Source organism: Vanessa cardui, chromosome 11 (genome assembly GCF_905220365.1).
Source record: "Vanessa cardui chromosome 11, ilVanCard2.1, whole genome shotgun sequence".
NCBI lineage: Eukaryota > Metazoa > Arthropoda > Insecta > Lepidoptera > Nymphalidae > Vanessa > Vanessa cardui.
The window spans coordinates 11,517,769-11,541,065 of NC_061133.1; the positions used below are offsets into that span (position 1 = coordinate 11,517,769).

At 34.4% G+C, this 23,297-nt stretch overlaps 2 protein-coding genes across 2 annotated transcripts in view; both read right to left on the reverse strand.

Moving 5' to 3' along the window:
* The window catches only part of LOC124533734 (T-box transcription factor TBX6-like), a 33,832-nt gene extending 12,223 nt beyond the window's left edge, over positions 1 to 21,609 (reverse strand). Inside the window, exons 1-3 of the mRNA XM_047109185.1 lie at positions 21,340 to 21,609; positions 16,601 to 16,718; positions 3,907 to 4,174 (exon numbers count right to left, since the gene is read on the reverse strand). Coding sequence (XP_046965141.1) covers positions 3,907 to 4,174; positions 16,601 to 16,718; positions 21,340 to 21,418 — 465 coding nt within the window. The 5' untranslated portion in view covers positions 21,419 to 21,609. The remainder of the gene's footprint in view (positions 1 to 3,906; positions 4,175 to 16,600; positions 16,719 to 21,339) is intronic.
* LOC124533733 (zinc finger MYM-type protein 1-like) lies at positions 51 to 3,578 on the reverse strand. Its single transcript, XM_047109184.1, has 2 exons — positions 3,058 to 3,578; positions 51 to 2,522 (listed from the first exon to the last, which is right to left on the reverse strand). Exons 1-2 carry the CDS (start codon positions 3,197 to 3,199, stop codon positions 202 to 204), a joined length of 2,463 nt encoding a protein of 820 aa, XP_046965140.1. The 5' UTR covers positions 3,200 to 3,578; the 3' UTR covers positions 51 to 201.
* Positions 21,610 to 23,297: the final 1,688 nt, after the last annotated feature.

Consider the following 23,297-nt stretch of genomic DNA (forward strand, 5'->3'; position numbering starts at 1 on the left):
TTTGACGATATTATTACGAGAAATCAGATATTGGAATTGTTAAGGATCAGTGGCGTAGCGTGCCTTGTCGGGGCCCCGTATAAAATTTTTTTTGGAGGCCCTTATATGGAGGTAAAGATTTTTCACAAAGAAAAAAAATATTGTGAGAAGTAATATTTATTTATCACATAATTTACCCATTTTACAAATAAAAATCGAATTTTAAATATTCACTCTCCTTGCCTTTTTTTCGGCAAACTGATTTATTAAATCATTTATGGCTGATGATGATTTTATTTTTTCTAAAGTTTCTGCCTCTATGGACAATAGTGAGAGGTCTGACAGCCGTTCTTGTCCCATCGAAGTTCTTAAGTAATTTTTTATTAGTTTTAATTTTGAAAAACTTCTTTCTGCCTTTGCGGTTGTAACTGGAAGGGTCAAGAATAAAAAGCATGCTGTGATTACCTCGGGAAAACTGGATGCAAGACTATTGAATTTTACTAGCAATAATTCAATGAGTTCTTTAATGGAATAAATTTTTTTAATTTCAGAATTTAAGCATGTTTTTAGAGCCATTAATTGGTCACAAAGATTAAGTGAGATGTCTTTACTGTATTTAGCAGACAGTTTTCCGGAAGCGTTTAATATCTCTTCGCTTGAAGCAGATAGGAGTTTCTCCGGTTGTAATATTTCGAATATATTACTCAGGTTGCAAAGGCTCTGAAATCTTTCTTTAGTTTGAGAAATTAATATATCTAAACAGCAATAGTATACATTGACTTTGAAATAGGATTCCGGGTCGGAAATTCTCTCATCTTGTGATAACTCATCAAAAAAACGCTTCGTTGTCTTTCGCCTACTGTTTTTAAAAACAGTTGTTACTCCCCACTCTTTTGCTAAATCTTTGGATTCATTTAGCAAACTATTAAATGAATTCTGATTTCTTAATTGGCACAGTCTATTTAAAAGATTACTTAATAAAATACTAGATTTCTGTAAGTCATTATTTTCATGCTGTAGAGCTTTAGAAACAGGATTAATAATTTCAAATAGTGAAGAAAAAAATGTAACGAGCACTAAGAAATCAAAACTCTCTAAAATATTAATTATACTTTTGCATTCTTCACGTTCATCTTTTTTATTTGAAATTAAATTTAGTTGGTACAAAGTTTTCATGATTAGTAAAAAATTTTTCTTTACTGCTAATAAAGCGTCGTTCCTAGAAGACCATCTGGTAGGACATACCTTTTTAAGGGTAATCAAATATTTTTCAGATGAATCGTCACTTAGCATAGCCCATCGTTTTATACTATTGCCAAAAAAAGTATATATTTTTTCTAAATTATCGAAAAAAGTCGATATTTCACGAACATGTCTCGCAGCATCGTTCAAAACCAAGTTTAAAGCGTGCGCAGCACAATGAACATAATCGGCATTTGGAGCATGCTCTTTTATTAGGGTTTGTAATCCTCCATACACACCCGACATAACATTTGCTCCATCGTATCCCTGACCTCTACATTTAGTCAAATCAATTCCATATTCTTTAGTCAAATTTAAAATGACATTTTTCAGACCTGCAGCACTGCAATCGGTTACTGCTATGAATCCTAAAAAGGACTCACAGATTTTTATTTCTTTAGGCACATTATCATCATTTTCTGTAACCGAGATATATCGAAAAACTACAGATAGTTGGTCAATTTTTGACAAGTCTTGTGTTGTATCCAGAATTATTGTCAGAAATGGAGCTTTTTTAATTTCTGAGATAATACTGTTCCTAACGTTAGTACCAAGCAAACTAATAATTTCGTTTTGAATCGTAGGGCTTAAATAATTTATTTCACCTTTCGGTTTTAGAAAAAGTTCTTTTAAAGTTGCATCATAGTTAGATAGCAGACGTGAAATTGCCATAAAATTGCCAGAATCAGAATCATGCCCCCTCAAAGGTAGATTACAACATACTAAAGTAATTATAACATTAATTATACGATGCAGTACATCTCTCCAGAATATAATTTTACTGTCGATTTCACTTTTCAATAGAGTATCGATGGTATTTCCTTGCAACCAATTATTATAAGAGAGTGAGGCACTAATATGCTGCTGTGACTTTTCATGGTCAAGAATAGCTTGTGTGAAATTGCTTCTAACCGAAACACCGTTAACCCAAGCAGAGGAGTACGATTTGTTTTGACGATCTGCTAATAACCAACAGAAGTGACAGTACGGTTTGTTTAAAACGTTAGAATAACATAACCATGGTCTTATAATTTTTATGCCTGCCTGATTGAAATATGAATAATAATAAGCTGAAAAAGGTCGGTTATTTGCTGAAACTTTTGGAAATGGTCCTTGTGGTTTAAATGGACCCAATTTAAAAATTATTTTTCGTTCGCATTCAGTTAAATTGTCACCAAAATTTCCTCTATCTGATGAAATTATATTACAATCTGCATTATCTGCAGATATATCAGAATCGTTGACTTGGGGTTCCTCGATTTCTGGATGGATATGTGACGAAGAACATGCTTCAGAAGAATCTAAATATAAACGAGTAATTGTTAAAAAAATAAATACGAATGCTTTGATACTAAACTAAAAAGAGTTATATATACATAAATAACGTTACTAAGGGTCACAGTTAGAGAGTGTTCAGTTCAGACGCACACAGATTCTACGCGGATTGTGCTCGTACCTACTAGTAGATAAAAAATCAACTGCAGCCTGTCCGTGCATTGCTATACACCTGCGTGCTATTTAAACGCAGCGCGTAGTGTAGTGGCCATACAAAACGAGAACTCGAAAGCGAGTCTACACATCTGAAGTTCTCAAAACGCAATTAACGATACGATACGGACTGATAGACAAACAACAAAACAAATCGATACTATAGATAAGTTAGAATTTTGTTTTTTTTTAATCAAGGCACGGAACCCTAAAAACAGTATAATTGTGAAAATCGAGGGCGGAGATATTTTTTTGTGACGGACAGATGGACAGACCGAAATTAAAAGATTTCCTTTTTTATCACTACGGGCCCCTAATAAATGGGTTGGGTAGTAGTGTAGTACTTACCTTTCCAATCTAAATCACTCACAGTATCTTGTCTCTGAAAAAATGAAGAAATTTTGGGCACTTTTTTTATAACCTCGTCCCTTTTCTGTTTAATTTTTCTTTTCTCAGCGCCGCTGGGATAATCTCTTTTCCTTTCACTCATTTCTTTTACAAATCGTTACTAATACTGCTAAACCAGAAGAACAATATTGTTTGTATTGAATTACAATGTAATGCACATTTATATAAAGCGCGTAAATAAACAGTGCACTGCACTCCGTGGCTTAACATCCAATGCAAAGTACAACAACGTACAAGTAAGTAAAACGGGGAAGTCCCGCAGCCCGCCATAACGATGTAGTGTTGCCAACTTTTAAACGCACGCTTAAGGCGGGAAAAAAAGGAATTGCTTTATAGAATTTTGTCATTTGTAAAATAAAATAAATTAGAAAGTTGTTATTCTTTTTCCTTACACACTTTGGGGGCCCCCGTGGCCCGGGGGCCCCGTATAATTGATACGGCATATACGGCGGTAGCTACGCCCATGTTAAGGATGTTGGACGTTAGCGTTATTAAGTATTATTATCTTTTTGATTGAATTATTTTTGATCAAGATTTTTGAAAACATATACGTATTATGTATATTTAATCGTCGTTTGGAATCGACATATTATCTTTTGTTATTTTGTAATAATGTATTCATTTTAATATTGCACGCGTTGTCTTAGGAGAACTTACTATCAGATTATTATGAAGAAGCCTTTCAGGGATCTGAAAGGAGTTATTAATTCTTCATAAATCAGCTGGAACGCATGGTTATGAAATAAGCACATTTTTATTATACTACAAAAGTTAAATGTATGTACTTACATGGCCTTGTGCGTCCATTGTGTTATTGGTCAGTTTAAGCTTGCTAAATGATACTGGGTTCGCTGTCCAGTGGTGTCCCGGAGCTGGGGAGTCTGGGTGTAGCATGAGGCGGCGTGGTGACTGAGGTTCAGCACCTCCTGCGGCCGCCCATGCTCCTCCCGCCCAACGCCAACGCCGGCGCCCAACCAATGATAGTTCCAACAACACGCAGTACTCCTCGCGAGGGTCGAGGCCGCTGAGCGATACACGCAGCGATGGGAACATGCGTCTGTAAATAAATAATACAATGAATCTCTTTCCGTAATTAATAATGGCCAAATGTTGGATATGAAAATTTGTAAAGTGCCAATAGGCCCACTATTTTTGGCTGAAAAACCGAACAATATTTACAGACAGCCGAGATTTGAAGACAGCACATGCCCTACAGTTGTACAAGCTAGTTACTAATCAAACGAGTTACATTTAAAAAGTATATATGTAAATATATATAATACCTTATTATATATAATAGAATAAGTATCTCATTTCCGACTTATATTATTACAAATGTTTATATCTAATATCTACAATTTAAAGAAGACTTTATTTTGAATAAGAAAAGAAACAATTACTCAATAAACAATGACGGTGACATATTATCTTATAAAAATAATATTTTCAAAACATATGAATATTTGAATAATTTATTAATATCTGAAAATATTCGAAGAGTCCAACGTCACGCTGACACTTAATTTGTAATAACGTCTTATCACATTCAAATGTAAAAGAATGGTCTACAGTCGGAGGTGTTTTCGAATTTGAATAAATAAAACAAAATTGAAACTTCACTTAAAAAACTAACACTTAACAGTCTATAAAAGATAACTTTGTGGCTTATAAAGGCCGAGGCAGTTTGACAAAGGAGTCGATAATAAAATTACTACTTCGGAATTCCATGGTGCGTAGACAATACATATTTGTGCTTGTCTTTTATCGTGCGTATAAAACACGATACGAGTAAAAGTGTTGACCAACGAGCTTTTGGCACCCGTTTGTGGAACGTCATAAATGAGAAATGCGCGTGGCGCCATCTTATCATCCCTCAAACAACGCCCGCCGGGGAGCTACTTAGCGAATCGAGCATTTGATATCGTTGGGGAATAACGCACCGATGACACAGAGAAATAATTCCTAATAGATTTATTCTTAGTTTGTCTTTGAAAAAAAAATTAAATTATGAAATTGTATAGTATATGTACAATAAAGTTGTGACTTATTAAAGAGAATAAAGAAATATTATTGTCAACTTAATTATATTTTGTGTTACGCGTTTAACTGTATTCTTAATCTGCACATAACGCTAAATTAACAAAGATTTTTTTTTATTTAATTAAAAAAAAATATTTTTGTTAATTTAGCCTAATATAATGCCTAATAAGTCATGATAGCATTCCAATCTATGCGAAATAAATAGACAAAGGGTACAAAAACGTCACGTAGCCGTGTTTATACCACAGGCCTATAAAACTCACACGGCCCCCATCAAAGTCCCAATTGTTATCAGCAAACTCCGGGTCTCAGTCATCCGTCATAACGCGGTGCTATCAGGACGCCGGGAGGCCGCTAATGCACACGATAAGAACAGCCACAATTAACAACGCACTAAATTAGCTTCCATTTAAACTTTACGATGTCGGCTACCGCCTTACGTGCTATCGGCGCGGACCAGCGGTGGCTATCTAATGGAAGGAGCCACGCAGCTCCGACAAATATCGGTCATTTATCCTAGTGAGTGGATGTTTTATTCTATTATTTTCACAACTTCAATAAGAAGTAAAAAAATATATTGGAAAAATTCAATACAAAGGAAAGTACCTACGATTTTAAATGAAAGAGTTTTTTAAAAAAAAAACGTTTTGCAACTTAAAATGGAAAAATGTTTTAAATGTAATGTTTCCGATAACAAAAATCTCTTATCCTCACGTCGACAATGTTGACACACGTCCCGCTCCCGAAGTCGTCCAAATAAACAGCGAGTAAGTTAAATATGTACTCTCAATACTTGTACGCACTCGACGCCTCGTGTTGACTGTACCAGACAAATCCATTGCTACCGTTGCGGGCCTTATCGTTCCTCGTCCGTTTATCGAGCTCTTTGAAAGGCCGACAAAGGTGACGAACGAAGCGCAAAATGCGAAAAGCACCGACGACCTTACTTTAAAAGCCTATTACGGCCAGCTACTGCCGAGAAAAGGACCTCTGTATTCGTTTAAGATATTGTTAATGCCACGTTTATTGCCGACTATCAATACTTACACCGTAAAATCAAATGGCTTTTGGGTCGTTAACAGGCAATATTGTTATCTAAATTCTTCAAACTTTGCGTTTCTCTGCACTCTAAAATCTCGATACAAGCACTCAAAAACCCTAATTAATATCCGCGTTTACATTCTCATTTATGAACACATGAAACCCTCAATTATTTCGACCTCATTATCGGCGAATTCACAAACGATCGACTATAACGATAAAGACGAAGTATCAACTTTCATTACACCTCGATAAATAAGTCTCTTAGGTTTTTCAAATTAACGATATTGTAACAATCATAAATGATATGTTCAAGTGACTTTAACGATATGTTAGACGTCAATGCAAATGAAATAAGGAGACTATAAAAAGGGAGCGCCATAAAAGGCGGTCGAGGGCGCGCTAAGCCGCGGAGGCTTCGCCGGTGGGTAGGGACTTAGTGGAATACAATGGGACCACCAAAATCGTGTTGAATAAACTTTAGAGTGGGTCGTAAATCTGTAACAACTCGCCAATTGCCGCACGGAGGCGCGAACAGCGCGGGAAGAAACCGTCACATCCGCTCTCGCATCCGCACTCGAAAACCTAAACGGACCGCGAATAGCCGTTTGCAATCGTATCCGCTTATTATATAACACTGACAGTTTTTCAATGTGAACTTTGAGATGCCTTATAATATTTAAATAAACAATGGAACAACGTCTTATGAGCTTGTGAAAATCAATGCGTTAAATGTGTTGGATAATTTTAAGGCATTCGATAACTCCTGACAAAGAAGCCGTGTCCCAATGGTAATGTTTCTTTCTTCTCGGCTTGACATCACTCGACAAGCAATAAAATTATCCCTAACCTACCCTTCACGAGTTCAAATTATCTTTACTACTGATTTCATGGTTGTTTTATCGTCAAGTTCAATGTTAAGGAGCAGCGTGATCGTTAATGCGACAGTCGCGCCCTTGTGCCCGACATGTGCTTCATTTACTTTCGAATGATAAACAAACTAATTCTCGAGTCGAGTGCCCAAATTCAGGATTACTCGAATGGCTCGTATAGTCGCGTTCATTAGCGAGAATACGAGAGGTCCGGGCCCGGTCGGACTGATCCCAGATGTGAGCCTGGGTAAACATTCGAACACTCCTCCCTCATTGTCTGGTGCATAAAAAATTGGACACCTGGATGTGTCAAATTGTTCACTCGGGTCGTAGTCGCGCCCGCGCCCGTGAGAATCGCAGCAACCTTGCACGGCTCTGTTTTGACTCTGATTAACAATGTTATGGCAATATTTGTTGTTGAAATAAGAACAAATAATTTTTAAATATTCCTATTTTTTACATGGGAAATAATACTAAGCGAAGTTAGTATGGATGAGACAGAAAAGGTTATAATTAATGCGCATGGAAAAATGTATTGAAGATTAATAAAGTTTTGTTTATGCTTAGTTTAATTTATAAAGTGGAAGTTGCGTCTATGCTTCAGAATATACAACAGCCGTTAATACTAGCTAACATATAAAGGGCGGTTCGGGATCCATTTATGTTGTTGTATCAAAACCGAGTAATGATTTGTATGCAAACAAGATCTGTAAATATTTTCATAAATCTTCACATAAACGTTTCCAGTTCGAAAAAGACATATGCCATATGCTCGACGGGGTCGCTTCTGCAAATAGAGTTGACTTCGAAATGTGCTTGTAACAAAACAAATAAACCAATTTTGGGACGGATAAAAAAAGGCCAGTATCGTTCCGAGCGACTAACTCAGTATTAGCATTTTGATGGGCTTCTATCTGCTCGGCCTTTGTTTAAAATCAGCGACAGCACCTTCAATCATAACGTTCGTGACAAAAACTTTTATCTTTTTAGTCGAACTTTTTATTTTATCGACCGCTTTTTGCTCCGAGTGTGTTGCAGGTGGCAAAAAATATTACGTTTTGGGTTCGGACACACGTAAATTACATTAACAACCGTCAAAAGGTTTGAGAAACATTAAAACAGACATAGACAGGAATAACGATTATACCCGATAAGTAATTAATTGTCAATAAAATTTGATAAAAAAATACATTTCACATACTAAGGGGTTAATCTGTTTAAAAAGAATTTTCAATGTAGCAGGTGCAATACAAACATCGATCCCCACGAGGGCTGTGCTGTGTAATTTTTAATTATTTACGGTCCGTTATAGCAAAAAAAGTGTCTTCGCTAAAGAAGATTGATAGTTAGATAAGCGGACAGACGTAACACATGACATGTATATATAAATATATAATGATTGTTTCAGACATTTGCATTTGATCGAGTTCGCTTGAGCGACAGGCGTGAAAGCGATATAACTATCAGACAACGCTAGAAACACATTGCTGAATTTAAAGTTCCACAAGCGGTCTTACGAGGATTGTGAATATTTAATCAGCGGTCGGCGCCTTTGCGCTGTAAAAGTGGCGTGCGCCAATTGCATCCATTTCGTAATGTGTTCGCAGATTATAAAATTGTCTTTTAAAATCACCGCCGCAATTAACTCCCGATCACGATTATTGAATATCGAATGTTCTTGTTTTATAGTTATAGCTTGAAACAAAGAATTTGCATAAAATCAGTATGAGACGTATTCGGATTTTTGTATTTTATTATCTATGGAAAGTTAAATCGCAACGATAAAGCCTTCTTAAGTGATTATAGGTTTTTAAATTGCTTTCACTCTAAGTATCTTTTATCATAAGATAATGGAAGAGGAAAGTCTAGTCCGCGCGCCGGCGCCGGTAGATACGTTACTCAAAGCGATTGTGTCCTTAAATTGCGAAAGCGGCCGACAAACGTGCGGTAATTTAGTTGACAGTTAGTGCGGACTGCAAGCGGAGCGCCTGCGCAGGACAAAGCTTATCTCCTCGCCGCATCTAGAGCCTATTATGCGCCTTTTGACGCCGATCAATGCGGACAACAGATCATTTAGATAACAACATGAGATACTGTGCGATTCCGATCTCGATTTCGTTGTCTTTGTGTTTTTTATTGAACGAGTGTTATTTTTTTTATAACAAATATGCATCTACAAACATATCGATTTCGAGATGTTTAATTACTGAGTATCCTTAATGCATAATGTATATTATTTGAAAGTTTTTTTTTTTTATAGTTTCGTAAAAAATAAATCAATCTTAATAATGTAATATGGGAAAAAAATGTTTAGAAATCATAGCAGTGACGCGTTGAGGTGCGCGGCGCAGTGGCGACTGGCGAGCGCTCGTTAGCTCCCGACCGCGCATAAATCACGCCGTTTTATGAGATCTTCCAATTTTTTAACTCCCTTAATGAAATGCGAGCGCAGTATGGGACCCGGCTAGCGACATTAAAAACGACAAACCATAAGGACGGACAGTTTCTAATTATAATTCTGTCAAAGCTACGATATAAGGAATGAATTGATGTTCACCTGAAATGCGGTGATTTTTATCTTAGACGGATCTTAGCGATAGTTGTTTCAAATAAAAATTTAATTAATTTAATGTAATATTTATTATTTAAAAAATATTTATTTATACATAGATATGTTTTTTAGATCAGAATCATAATTAAAGATTTACATATTGATGCATGCAGTTTCTTTTGCATGCGTTCGTCGATTAATTTACAACCGCTAAAATTGATTCTACGGACATTTCAAAGCATGTAAATTAGTGTTTTGAATCGCTTTAGCTCTCCATAATGAATAACTAAGACGAAAACCGAGGCAGTTCTAGTAATTGTAGCCAAAAATAAATCATTACTATCTTGGCAAATAGTTGATAGTTTGATGTTTAATAATACAAATTCGCGTAATTTATAAAGTGTGTGTAAGAATTAACTTTCAAATTAAAATGAAAAATATATCACTGATATAAAATAATGATATCATTGCTAACTGTTTATAAGGGTTGTATTGAACTAGGCTTACCTACGTAAGTCAACAAGACTAATAGAGAAAATTTTTAATAATTTAACTTTTATATATTTTATTTTAATAATGATTGGATAAACTTTTTCTTGTGTAACAAGAATTCGTATTAGTTACTCCGAATGATCATACGTAACCGTGAGTGACTATCAATCAGTTGATCCATCAAGTGCAGGATCTTCGCTCGTTGTACCGTAGAGCCGCAATCCCTAGAACTAACTCGACGGCTAATTGCAAACGTATGCCCCAGGCCCAGGGTTAGTTATGCCTAAGCGGAAATATGGATTTGAACGGCGCCTGTATTTTAGGAAGCGATTCGAGGAAGCGAAAGAGATATACAGTCGCTGCTCGCTATGGTTGCGAATTAAAGGCGCAAGAGTCGTTCGCCGACAAAGAGGCCGCCGCACGCGAACCGCACCCGATTCACAATTAAGCCCGCGTGTGTTAATTGAAATTAATTCGGAGCGTATGGTGTAAACTTTGGAGCGGTTTCACTTTGATATTAATGGAATAGTTACTGCTTCATATCATAAACATAAAACTGATACCGCCCAACATAAACTTACTAGGTAAATACTTATAATTACGTCTATGATTAGATTGTTATTAAACGTTATTTTATACTTAAATTTATCTACTATTTCGTCAATAAAAGTATCGATTAGCCATTAAAATAATTTTGGTAATAAAATGTAAAGTAATAAAAGTATTTCTAAGGTATTTCGGTAGCGGATTAAAAATGTACTTGGATACTGCTGTTCTGGTAATGTAATGAATACTTGTTTCGGGTGTTCGCTGATCGCTTGGTCCACGGTCGAGTGATCAAGGCGATTATACTGGGAATCGCGCGGCGTGTAATGCGCTGAGCTCAAACAGGCCGCGTCGCGTCATCGCAATTAGTGGGCGGTTGCGGGTTGCGACACTGTCGCGTACGCGTTATTGACATTGAACCCGTGTTCCATATTTCAAAGAAATATGTGTGATACGCTTAGATACTCTTCGCTAATCAATTGCCGGTTACTCTCTGATGTATGATTACTCATATATAGCCCGCCAAAGGTTATCTGACGGCGTGTTAGTTTTATAATTTGTATACGTTTTTTAATAAAAATATTCTACTACGATTCGACTAGTATTGATTGAATTAGTTACAATTTTCAATATCAAATTAAAAATATTACATAATTATGTCGCACTGACGTAATGTGCTATATGGTTTGTCTTTGTAATGTTTTGTTCTCACAACTCTAGTGGGCCGCAATGACACCCAAGTGACACTTTTATTAGGAAATCGTGCGAGTGCCCGCCAGTACGTTACTTAGTATTTATTAGAAGCTTTATAGTAAATTTAAAGGATTCTAAGCGATATGTTTTTGATGTAAGGGTCATTGTTGTGTAAAAAAACGTGCGTGGGTAACAATGGTCGGTAGCGAGGCAGATACGCATCGCGCGTGATGTCGCGATGCGCGGCGATGTCTGCGATTGTATCGCGGCGCGCGCGGGTGGCTCACGTCGACATAGACTGCCTTAAGCACTGATATTGTTAGACAAATTAAAAAAAAACTTTATTGTCTTTACATAATCTACTATAATATAAAATGGAAATAATTGATGAGAATTTTTGAAGCAAAATGATGACTGGTTCTATATATAATCCAAAAATATACCCCAAATTAATTTAAGATTAAGATATTTAATTTTTTAATTTTGTTTTTTTTTCTTTATTTATTGAGCGAATGATTTTAGTATGATATCGTTTGGCGCCAGTGCACATTTACATAGTATTGCGAACTCGACTGCAGCGGGATAAGATCTCACGGATTGAAATCCAAATACCATTTTTGTTCTCGATATTTTTGTACTCTTCTTTTTAATTTTTTAATTTAAAATATAATTTAAAATGAATAATGATTTCCAGAGCTTTTAGTTAAAAGGTAAAAATTAGTCATGATAAACTTTGTATTATTCTAAAAATATTAAAATTTAAATATCTGTGATTTAAGACAAAGAATGTTTTAACCGTCGCTACCTTAGTACGTGTTCAAATTTTAATGATTTATATGACAGAGGCACCCAGTGGTTACGCCATTATGACAGAGATTTCGAGGAGACGCATGAAATGGCTCTACAATATAAACACGTACGAGATGATGTATCTTATGTAACCCCATGGGCGCTATGATGTCACAGATAATACTAAACTAAAGCGCTATCATAGAAAAAAAACAATCCGAAAATAAAACAAGCATTCGTCGTTCATGAAATCAAATTAAATCTTATCGACCCAATTTAAGTGTGACAAAATTCGAATTTGGAATCGTAAAGTTAATCGTTTATCTGTATATTACAAGTTGTTAGCAAACAAGAACGGATTCCGTGAGAATAATTCCCCGCTTCCACGTAACATGGGTTAAACGCTTGTATCGGGAGATACCGATCTAACCCGGACTGTTCGTTGGCGCCATAAAAACAAAACATCACTAACACGACCACTTTCTTCCCTAAATTATTCGAGGAATTTACGACGTTTCGACTGACAAAAATGTTATAACCTAATGAGAAATTATCATCAAGGGTCGCTGTCGTCGGCAAAAAACGACTCGTGGACGGATCTCCGATGCTGTGGTCCGCACATTTTTTACGTTCCAAATTCAATTTATTGTTTTCGTATTAGCCTTTTTTGACGGTCGATTGTTTTAGGAGAGGCGCGGGAGTCGATGATGATATTGCGTTTTTGACGATTACTTGGCTACATTAATTTAGTGTATGGTTCGCGTTGAATGTGTTCCATCGACAGAGTTGCCTAAATTCGTGTTAAGTCATCGTATTTAATAGCAGCAATGGTAGATGTTTTTATTGAAAACTCGGAGTTAATCAAGCGAGAGTGCGTGCTCCCTGGAGACATTGCGATATGATCGTTCGGTGGCGACGACTTTGCGGCGCGTGCTTCGGATTCCAAATCCCTTCGACCCTCCGATTCAGACTTTACCATTACTTACAATGACGTTACGCTTTTTCATTTAACGACACAATCTCTTACGTCACCAAAGCCTTTATTACACTAAACGTTTTCAATCAAATTTGAGTCATACAAATAACTTCGTTTCACGGATATTACGATTTGACAGTAATTGCGCGAAGTAAAATAAAGGTATGTATTTTTTTTTGAGTACTTTATTAAAATGTGAGTATTTTATTTTAGAAACTTTTTTTGAATTCTTATAAAAATTTGTGCCATCTGTTTTAATATATTGAATGCTTTTTTTACTGTATATCTTAGCGTTGGTATTTTCGTATTAGACACGAATAAGATGTCAGACGACACGGAATTGGAAACGAGATATATATCGTGACGTTTCCCATATGGAGCTGCTATCTCGTGATCTCAGCTATTGCAGTGATTGGATAAGTGAAATACTGCTGTCAAATTTTCAGGAGACAGTGAAGAGTGATGAGTGGAGTACAGGGGAAGCGGTTGAGACTCGGGCTGTCATAATCTGATTATTAGTGTTGCGAGGCTGGGCGGGGCGCGCGGCGGGCGGCCGGCGGCACCGCAGGAGGTCGGCGCCCGCGCACCTCTCGCTCACTCCATCGTGCCGCCCCCTGGCCCAGAGCGAGACCGAGTGCGACCCACGCATCATGCAGGCGACAAACGACCCGTGGTAAAACAAAAGGAATGCTGGCTGAGACGCTTTGAGGCGCCGGCGCCGCTCCCCGCGCTCTAATCACCCATTTTAATTACGACACAGATCGAATCAATTAATCGGTATTTCTGTTAAAATAAGCGCCGGGACGGAGCTACATTCATCCGCGATGTGAAATCGTGGATATGACTGATACGATCACATATCTCGGATCTCATAAGCTTCATAGAAGCGACGATAAAGTTTACGTGATTGACCGTCCCGCCGCGCCGCGCCGGCCCAGTCGCGACACGAGATTTCACATTAAACAAAACACGAACGCAAGACCTCAGACGTTTTTAATTATAAGTTATGATTTTTTCAAGCGAATTCGGGCGCGCCCTTCCCTTCGGAATAACACGAGAATAAATAACGAGTTTTTATGTTGTCTGTTTGTTTTTAAAATGGCGGGAGGTCTGCGCGACGACACGCGAGCGATCTGCGGCGGCGCGCCTCGCCCATTTGTCATATTTCGGTTTCAAGAAAAAACAAATGACCTATTCTATCCTAAACAGTATTTGTTTATTTGTACGACGATTATTAGGGATTGTATTATCTTCGGATAGCGAGCAAATGTAACATGTCACTTTTGTATACTCTGTGGTTTGTTATTAGGAGCCGGGATGTTTATTTGTTTTGAGTTTCATGATCCAATAAAACTTTAAAGTACGTTTCACTCAAAGACTCGTATAAGTTTTGTTAGTACTTATTACTCAAAAAAACCTTAAACTAATGAGAAGGTACCTCGTAGCATACGTTGGATTGGTGAGCGCATTGTTTGTTCTTCTAATTAGCAGTCACAGGTGGAAGACTTATGGGACTAGCTACAAATCCTCAGTAATACATAAAGCAAGCGCATGGCGGCCGAATGTGGCAGGTGTTAACTTAGCTATATACCTGCCACCCGATCGCGCTTGCACAAACGAACCGCCCAGCGCTCTCTGTTTGCGCTTTCCATTTAGGAAGCGACCCTACTTCTCTATCTCGGGATAAAGAACTCATTCGAACGAGCGCTAAAAGCTCCGAGCCTTACCAATTTGTAGTGTTTCTCAAGCACGAAACGTGTGCTAGTGTGAAATAACTCAATTACCGCCAGCACGCGGACGCAACTAGCCTTCAATACGAGAAATAAATTAAATATTTTGACCCATTTCGATTCCTATGGCGCCAGGACCGGCGCCGGCGCGCCCCCGGCCTCTCGCGCGGCTTCATTAGTACAAAACAAACAAAAGTGACCTTTAGACCGGTGCGGGCAGTTAACGAGATTCACTAACGTCTGGATAAAGCGGTAAATTATCGAAATACTGGCCAACCGCACGGTGGTCCTGTTCGCGTCCGATAAAAAAGTGTAGGAGATGACAGGCGCAGGGATGATTGTTCCTAATTACGCGTTCGCGAATAGCACGCTTGGATATCGGCTGCAGCTAGCCTCATATGCTCACCAGTGTTGCATATTAAATAGATATATTCGGGTAAATCAATCTATTTAGGAGATTCAATTAAGATGATCCTAAAAATGAATTATTCCGAACTTAAATATGGTCAGAGATTGTTTAATGCGACGTAATTTTTACTTTAAAGCAAGGCTTCTTTGACCTTAATGAAGAGTCGGATGCCTAATAGGGAGTGAGAAAATCGCGTGGCAGTCGACGGCCGAGAGCAGGAAACGGGCGAGGCGCTGAGGCACGAACGTGTAATTTCTTCACTGCTCAAACTCAAATCTTCGTTTCACATTATTGATGACGAAAAAAAAATAATTGAAGGGGTACACTCGTAAAGCAAACAAGCTTATAATAAGGTATAATTTGTGCTCGGCCATTTAGAGAAATGCACAAATTGCTATACAGGCAGCTGTTTGTTTTGTCTATGACGGAGGTCCCGGCCGGACCCAAATTATTCGTTAACAAGCTCCGCGTCAGATTCGGCAGCCCTAATGGTTTTTCGTTAAGTTTTTGTTGCTTTATATAAATTTATGGCAGATGAGCAGCTTGCTTAGTAATTACAGAAAACTATTTCGACAAATGTCCCATTTAATATCCTACAGGATCTAGAGTCGTTTTATGGCTATAAAATTGTTAATATAATATTTGATAATAGAAAGATTATTAGGTTATTTTTGGTTATTTACAATCGTATGTGTCATCCATGTTAAATGAAATTAAAAAGTTCTCAAAATTAACATAGCGTAAATACATATGTACAAAAATGTTCGGGGACTCTTTGCAATACACTGTTAACTACATATGCACAATTGTACATACCTTACTAAATAAAAAAACTATATAAATTTTGTACCTATTATATATTATTATCATTGGTCAAATTATTTCAAGTTAGAATTATATTTGTAAATATTGCCTGTTTTATTTAGGCTTAAAATAAAAAAAATCAAGACACGTTTACATGAACTTAAAAGTAACATTTAACTAAATTTCTAAAGTTAAAGTTCGTGCTTCATCTGACGCGGATGTAATTCACGAGAAGGCCTGCATGGAAATATGACATTCAAAGTCATTATGATTATGAAGAATAACCATATTTTATTATTTATTTATACTTATACTAACAAATTGCGTTAAACGTGATAATATTTGATTCATTTTTATTCATTTTGTATCATAGTAATAAAAATCCAAAACTATTAAAAAGACATACTTAATATTTACCTAAAAGGATTTGATTACGTGTTATATTTATGAATAAATATACTATTTCAACACTCATATTGTCATAAGTTGCTTTACTTTACGCTCTGTTTTAAGGAAATGTAATAAAAAGATATGACATACCTTCCCCCTTTGGTGATAATCATCTCAGTGCCGATATCATGGAAACGTCTCCAGAGATCTCCGTTGAGAAGACGCGCCTCGCACGCGGGCGGTTCTGCGTCTGCCCCAACGCGGTGCTCTAAAAATTATACGCTGTTTAATATTTAATACGTAATAAACACACATAAAAATAATATTGTAAAAATATTCATGACATTTTTTTGTCGTTTTGCCATTCATTTCGTAATAAATTAAACATAAATTCCGATGTAGTAGTTAACAGTATGTATGTCGTCATATATTTTTTTGATACTACAGTAATTCGAAGACCATGTCTTTAATTGAATTTGCAATGGCTAATTCATTTGCGTAGCCATATGATGTTTAATATGCATTCAAAAACGTCTGGACATACGAGTATCTATCTCATTCAACGCCAGCGGCTTCAAAATATTTTATACTACTTTACATATGAAACTTTTCAGTAAAAACTTAATTGAGTAATTTTCCAGTGTTTTTTTATGTTCATAGTTATTGTCCTAAAGCGAGTATTACCTACCGCAGACTCGCTTGTTTATCCGTAATACATTCTGTAGGTATTGGACTTATTATTATTACAGCAGTTTCAGTTAAGTTACTCATGTTATTTTGCATGCCCCTCGCGTTAGAATAAAAACTTAAAATTGCACTTATATTTGCAATTTAATACCTAGGTATCTACGTAGAAAATAGTCCAAATCAAGATAATGCGTTTCACTTAGATACCCATAAATTTTATTAAAGGTTAAATATTTTATACGTAAATTAATATTGATATTTTATTGTCCTTAATCACATTCAATTAGGAATCGAATTACAAAACGAATCGTTACATTGTTCCATAAGAGATTTTTCAATATAGCTACATATATGTATGTAGAAATAAAGTTTGTCATTTCGATTGCGTGTCAAATTCAATTGCAAGAATTAATCCACGCACTCATAGATAAAATTAAATAAACGCTCGTAATAATTTATAGTTGCAATAGATATATATTGCAATGTTACATTTAAAACACATACATATGTAAGTGCACGGCTCCTGAGTAATTCATCCGCGGACAACAGTGATACAAAGATTAGCAATGTTTCTCAAATGACAATTTGGATTCTCAGGCAAATAATATGAAAATAATATGACATATACTGTATACTTTTTAAATATTTTCAAGCACTATAACTTTATAAAACCTTTATTGTAATTGAAATTTCACGCGGAAAAGCTTAGAGCACAGTTAGTATATTTATTGATATACAGTACAATAATTATATTAAGAATATATAATAATAAATGGAAAACCTAAAACGTAACAAACATACATATTAATATCTTAATTTGATTAAATAATTTGTAATAAACTAAATTCTATTCAAATATTACCTATAGTTGTAGCAAAAACTAAGAATGTCACATTTAATGTAAATGTTTACAAAAAAAATTGTGCAATATGTTTTATGAAGCATTTAAATTCAGAATGCAATACACGCCTTATATACATTTATTTAGTTTTATCGAGATTATAATGTAGTATGCAATATTGTAGTATACATTATTACGGACATATTTCTACATTCCAATAAAGTTCTTATTGCTATGTATAGAAGGTATAAACTTGTGTTATTATGTCTGGCCTCTTATATTTCGTAATTGCAATCAAGCGGTGTCTTTGATCAAGTCGTGTCTCATCAAGTATCCGTTAGCAATAAAATACTAATATTAATATCAGTGAACAAAACGAATAAAATTGTTAATCGCATCACTTTTAGCGTTTATATGAGAGACTTATGGATGCTCGGGAGTTCATTTTTGTTAATAATTACACAGGATCTCATATAAAGGATTTTGTTTTGCATTTTATTAGTAAACTAAGGAAAGTACCGCTTTACTTTACATATTTTTTAAGAATGTTATATTCACGTGTTATAATTGTTTTAAATAAAAGTGCCTGACTAATTTTGTAACTCTTATATCTATTAAACAGCATTGTCTACGTTATATATACTATATATATAATACTAAATATTTTATACACATGTAAAGTATCTAATATTGTTTATTAATATTTTACGTTATCTCTAATTCATAAGGCTGATCTTGAGTTCGTTCTTTAGTTGATCATGCTTGCGTTTCGAAATTCATTTTCCTAGTGAAAAGGTAATTTACTCAAGAAAGTTACTCCACATCAAACTACATTGAAACCTATTCAGTGACTTCGGAACCTAACAGCAAATAAATGTACTGTCTAATACATTTATTTAGCTACCCATATTTTACTTAGCTACAAATATTGAAGCAAGATCAGACTGTTGATATGTTTAATAAATAAAAATTAAATAAGTATGATTATATTGTTGTATAATTTAAAAGTAACTTACTTCAGATAAGCTCAGATTACATTAATAAGTACCAGCTACCTTAAAATGTTATATTATACCTAAAGTGAAATAGGAATTATTACTTAACAATAATTATTTCTTTGTTCTCTATTAAATACTCAAATTCAGTTAAAAAATGACTTTCTAAAAATAACGTTTTATTTGATTCACGTAGGTACTAAAACAATTTTATTTATTTAATTATTTCGTCACTGGTAAGAATTGTGCTAATTTTTTCCATGTTTGTGTGAATATTACTTAAAATTCATTTGCTTTGACCCGCACACAATTACAGTTAAATAAAGCTTGTGATTAAATAAAAGTACGTAAATATAGTGATCATCTGAGTGCACGCGAGGTTCATATTGTTATATGTTATTAGCACAGGCTACTGTTTATCAAATAAGTATGCTATTACTATATGTTATGTCCATATATCTTAGTTATAAACATTGTTGTATATCTGTCAAATATGACTATTTACGGAATCATCTCAATCATTTATCTATAAATCATCATGAGTTTAATTTTAAGTTATAAATTGAAACAACGTTAATGATGTTTTAAAACGTTGTTTAATAATTTCATGGTATTTAATTTTATAGACGCAATAGAAATATCAAAGCTCCATAAACTTTCAAGTAAATCAATGTCTAATATAACAACTCAAGTTTGTTTATTTTATAACTTACGAGTTTTATAAATAACGTTAATTGTATGCTGTAACGTTAAAAATGCGAAATTTATTAGACAATAAAGTTAAAGCGACTGAACTGGTTCTAAGAAAAGTTAGTATAGAAGGTTCTTATCTAAAACATTGTTATATAATGGCTCTACCTAATATTTCCATAAATATAAATATTATTTAATCTTTTTGATTTTATTCATAGAATTACATATTATATTTTATCTTACCCTTCACATCAAAATTAAATTCAAATTTCAAGTAGACTAACAATTTTGAATCGTCATTTAACATACTATATTAAGTGAAGCTACCACCGGGGATAGTATTGATTGTGTTTTTCGCATCTATTAAAATAATACGATATTATATTATAATTACAATTGTAATATATACACAAATACACAATTAATGTTATAAGTAACCTAGATATATTAAAAATCCAACCGTATATCTTTTCATAAAAGAAATATTTCTTTAACTTTTAACAGTAGCTCAAAATATAAGATTTGGTACAGATCGTTTACGATTACAATACATAATTAAAATTAAATATACTTTATTAAAGTAGGTGGTTCACCCTTACAAACTTTTAAATGTTTATTTAATAAGATCAAGTTAAATGTATGATTACCAGTTCAAGGTATAGATTCTACAAGCAAGAATCCGGAAGAAAATCAGCAGCTGCTGAGTTCACTAATTAGTGATAGTGTAGTGTAGTAGTAAATTTATTAATTACTTAAAAATTAAAATTAATTGAATGCATAAAAATTAAAAATTTTAATATTGATGACTAACTAGTGAAAAATATATCTTGATTGACATATTTAACACCATTCCAAATGTTAATCCTAATAAGAATTAACAAATTGAACACATTAATTCTATTACATAAATAAGTTATTAATAATTAAAAAGTATTAGTAGGTACGTATGTTGCTTACAACCTTTAGCGGTAGATAATTACATCATTTGGAATGTTTTAAGTGAAGGTCCTCTTACGCAATTATTTATTTTAAGTTTAAAACAAAACGTTTTAATATTATTTTTTGACAAAAATTTGATACTGTAGTTTCGTCGTCAAAATTGCCAGACTTTAATTAACTATATCGTAAAATAATAATACCTACTTGTTATACAGTTTATATGTATATATAAAAGCTATTAATAGTTACTAATAATATAATGAGAACCTACGTAGTTGTTTCAGAACACCAAATAATATTTATATAACTTTCCATTCCTTTAAAAGACATCAACGCGCACCCAATTCCCTATCGATTTTATTCGATAATTAATGACATACCTAATAACTATATTAAAAGTCAATGACTTTTCAATGACATATTGCTTATCCGTATAATACTTTAAATAAATAATTACATTAGTTCTACAAGAGCATTATATAAATACCCACATAAACAAATGTGATAACTAAAATTTTAACAAATAATTAACATAAAAACAATATATTTTCTTTAAAACAATTACTTACCTGTATATGATATAATAACACATTCATTATATTAATTTGTTGATATATAATGTTTATTTAATAGTAAGCAATATGTGACATTTTACGCTTATTGTCGTTAGTGCTTTTCAGTCATAATATTAAGACATACTATAAATACATTTATCGAGGAGAATTAGTACTTACGTAGACTACTAAGAGACGCAGCGTGTAACATTTGCTGCCTCAGAAGGTATTCTCCGAAGTGTGCCTGATCCATCATCATCTTTGTATGTTTAATTAAAACTTCTGAAATGTCACTCGTAATGTCACTTCACAAAACCATTACAACAGCTAATTTATAATCACAAGAACTGTTCTATAAAATGAGAAATAGTTCAGGAAACAGTCGCGATGATCAAAAAAAGTTCATAATTGAAAAAAGTTAAGACAACAAAACGCGTTGTGATGCAACGACAGCTGCGTATACACTGACACGGCGAGGACAGTCGGGCGGCGCGTGCGCACGGCCACGCCCGTCGGTTCTGATTGGCCGGTTGCGGACTAATGGCGGCGGGCGTCGAAGCCTTCGTATTTAGCGTTGTGCCCGTCCGCCCGCCTTTATATTTGGCAGGTGATCGGCCCCAATTGAATTTCGGATGCGTGGGCGCTGATATCGTTGAAGGTCTATTGTTAATGTATGTTATGAATGGAACACAGGCATCTATCAGCATGAGATAGTTAAGTTACTGTATTTAATAAGCAGTTTCGCCTTGAACTACCTGTTTGTTTAAAATACCAAACAGGTTGTATGAACAAAATGGAATTTATTTTTCACTACAGAAATTACACCTACCAACAACTTTTCAAAATTAATATAATACAGGAATATGCAAAATATAACAATTAATACCTATACCTACATAGGTACATAGATTTTGCTTAGGTATGCTCCTACCTAGATATATGATGAATCATATAACATACCTATATTAATATAAGGTACGAATAACAAGTAGATTGGTACCTACATACAGTCAGTGAGGATGTAGAAAATGGGAAACACTTTTTGTGTTCGGCCTTTGTACTCAAGACAATTCAATAAATCAATATTTCATTGAAGCTTAATGAGTTTTCTCATTCAGTCATACATCCCTACAAATAAACGTAAGTACATCGTGGATCAATTGATAACGCATTTAAATAACCTGTTTATCAAACACAAGACAAATATGATAAGTACCTATAGAAATAATACTAGGTATTTAGAGTACAACAATTAAAATGGTTTATTGAAAAAAGTGCAAGTAACAAATTGACAAGCGCTAGAAAAAGTTAAGAGATGACAAAAATAATTATTAAAGAAGTTAGGCGTTGTTAACATTCTTCCAAAAATACCAAATACATCATCTGCTTAGTAATAAAAGGAAAAGCTCAAATATTAAATGAGAAAGCAGTTGATTTCATCGCGCGAAGCTATATCGTATCTCGCGCAATGCACAATAATCGCTTTAATTCGACTTAAGTGTATCATGCTGATATCCATGGTCGTTATATCAATACCTTTTTTTATATATGTTAATACATGTATTTTTTTTTAATACCTATGTACGTGTAGGTATCAAATACCTATGTATATGTAAATTGTTATGTTGCAGTCCTTTATATATCATTGTATGGAGATTATATTATTAAGTAGGTACTTATCAATTCATTAATAAATCCTCATTATTATTACTCGAAAGCGGTAAAGCCAAAAGGGGTGTTTTAAATCATATTTTAGTGGGTATGTTTATCTAACACACATTCTGAAATATAACATTTGTATTAATAAAATGTTATATTTAATTTATATTAGGTAATTTCACGACTGGTTTGGTAATTTTTATCTTTCACAAGATTGGTCTTTAGTTATAGCAAGGTAGATTATAAGTATCTTAGTACAAAAAATAATTAGTATTTAATTAATTTATTTATTAGTATAAGTAGTATTAATATCAATTTATTTAATTTACATTTGTAAACACATACATTTAACTCCCTATCAATCAATCGTGTCGACACACATATCGACTTCTATACCTACCTTATAAGAAAAGTCTATGATGATTATTATAAATATTATATCCTAACCGGTATTTATAAAGGCTTCGTGCATTCCCCCT

What these genes read in the sequence shown, in the direction of transcription:
- LOC124533733 (XM_047109184.1), bottom strand. Translation starts at nt 3,199, where the DNA reads ATGAGTGAAAGGAAAAGAGATTATCCCAGCGGCGCTGAGAAAAGAAAA. An exon ending in GAGTGATTTAGATTGGAAAG is followed by an intron (nt 2,523 to 3,057) that starts GTAAGTACTACA and finishes GTTTATATTTAG; the next exon opens with ATTCTTCTGAAGCATGTTCT.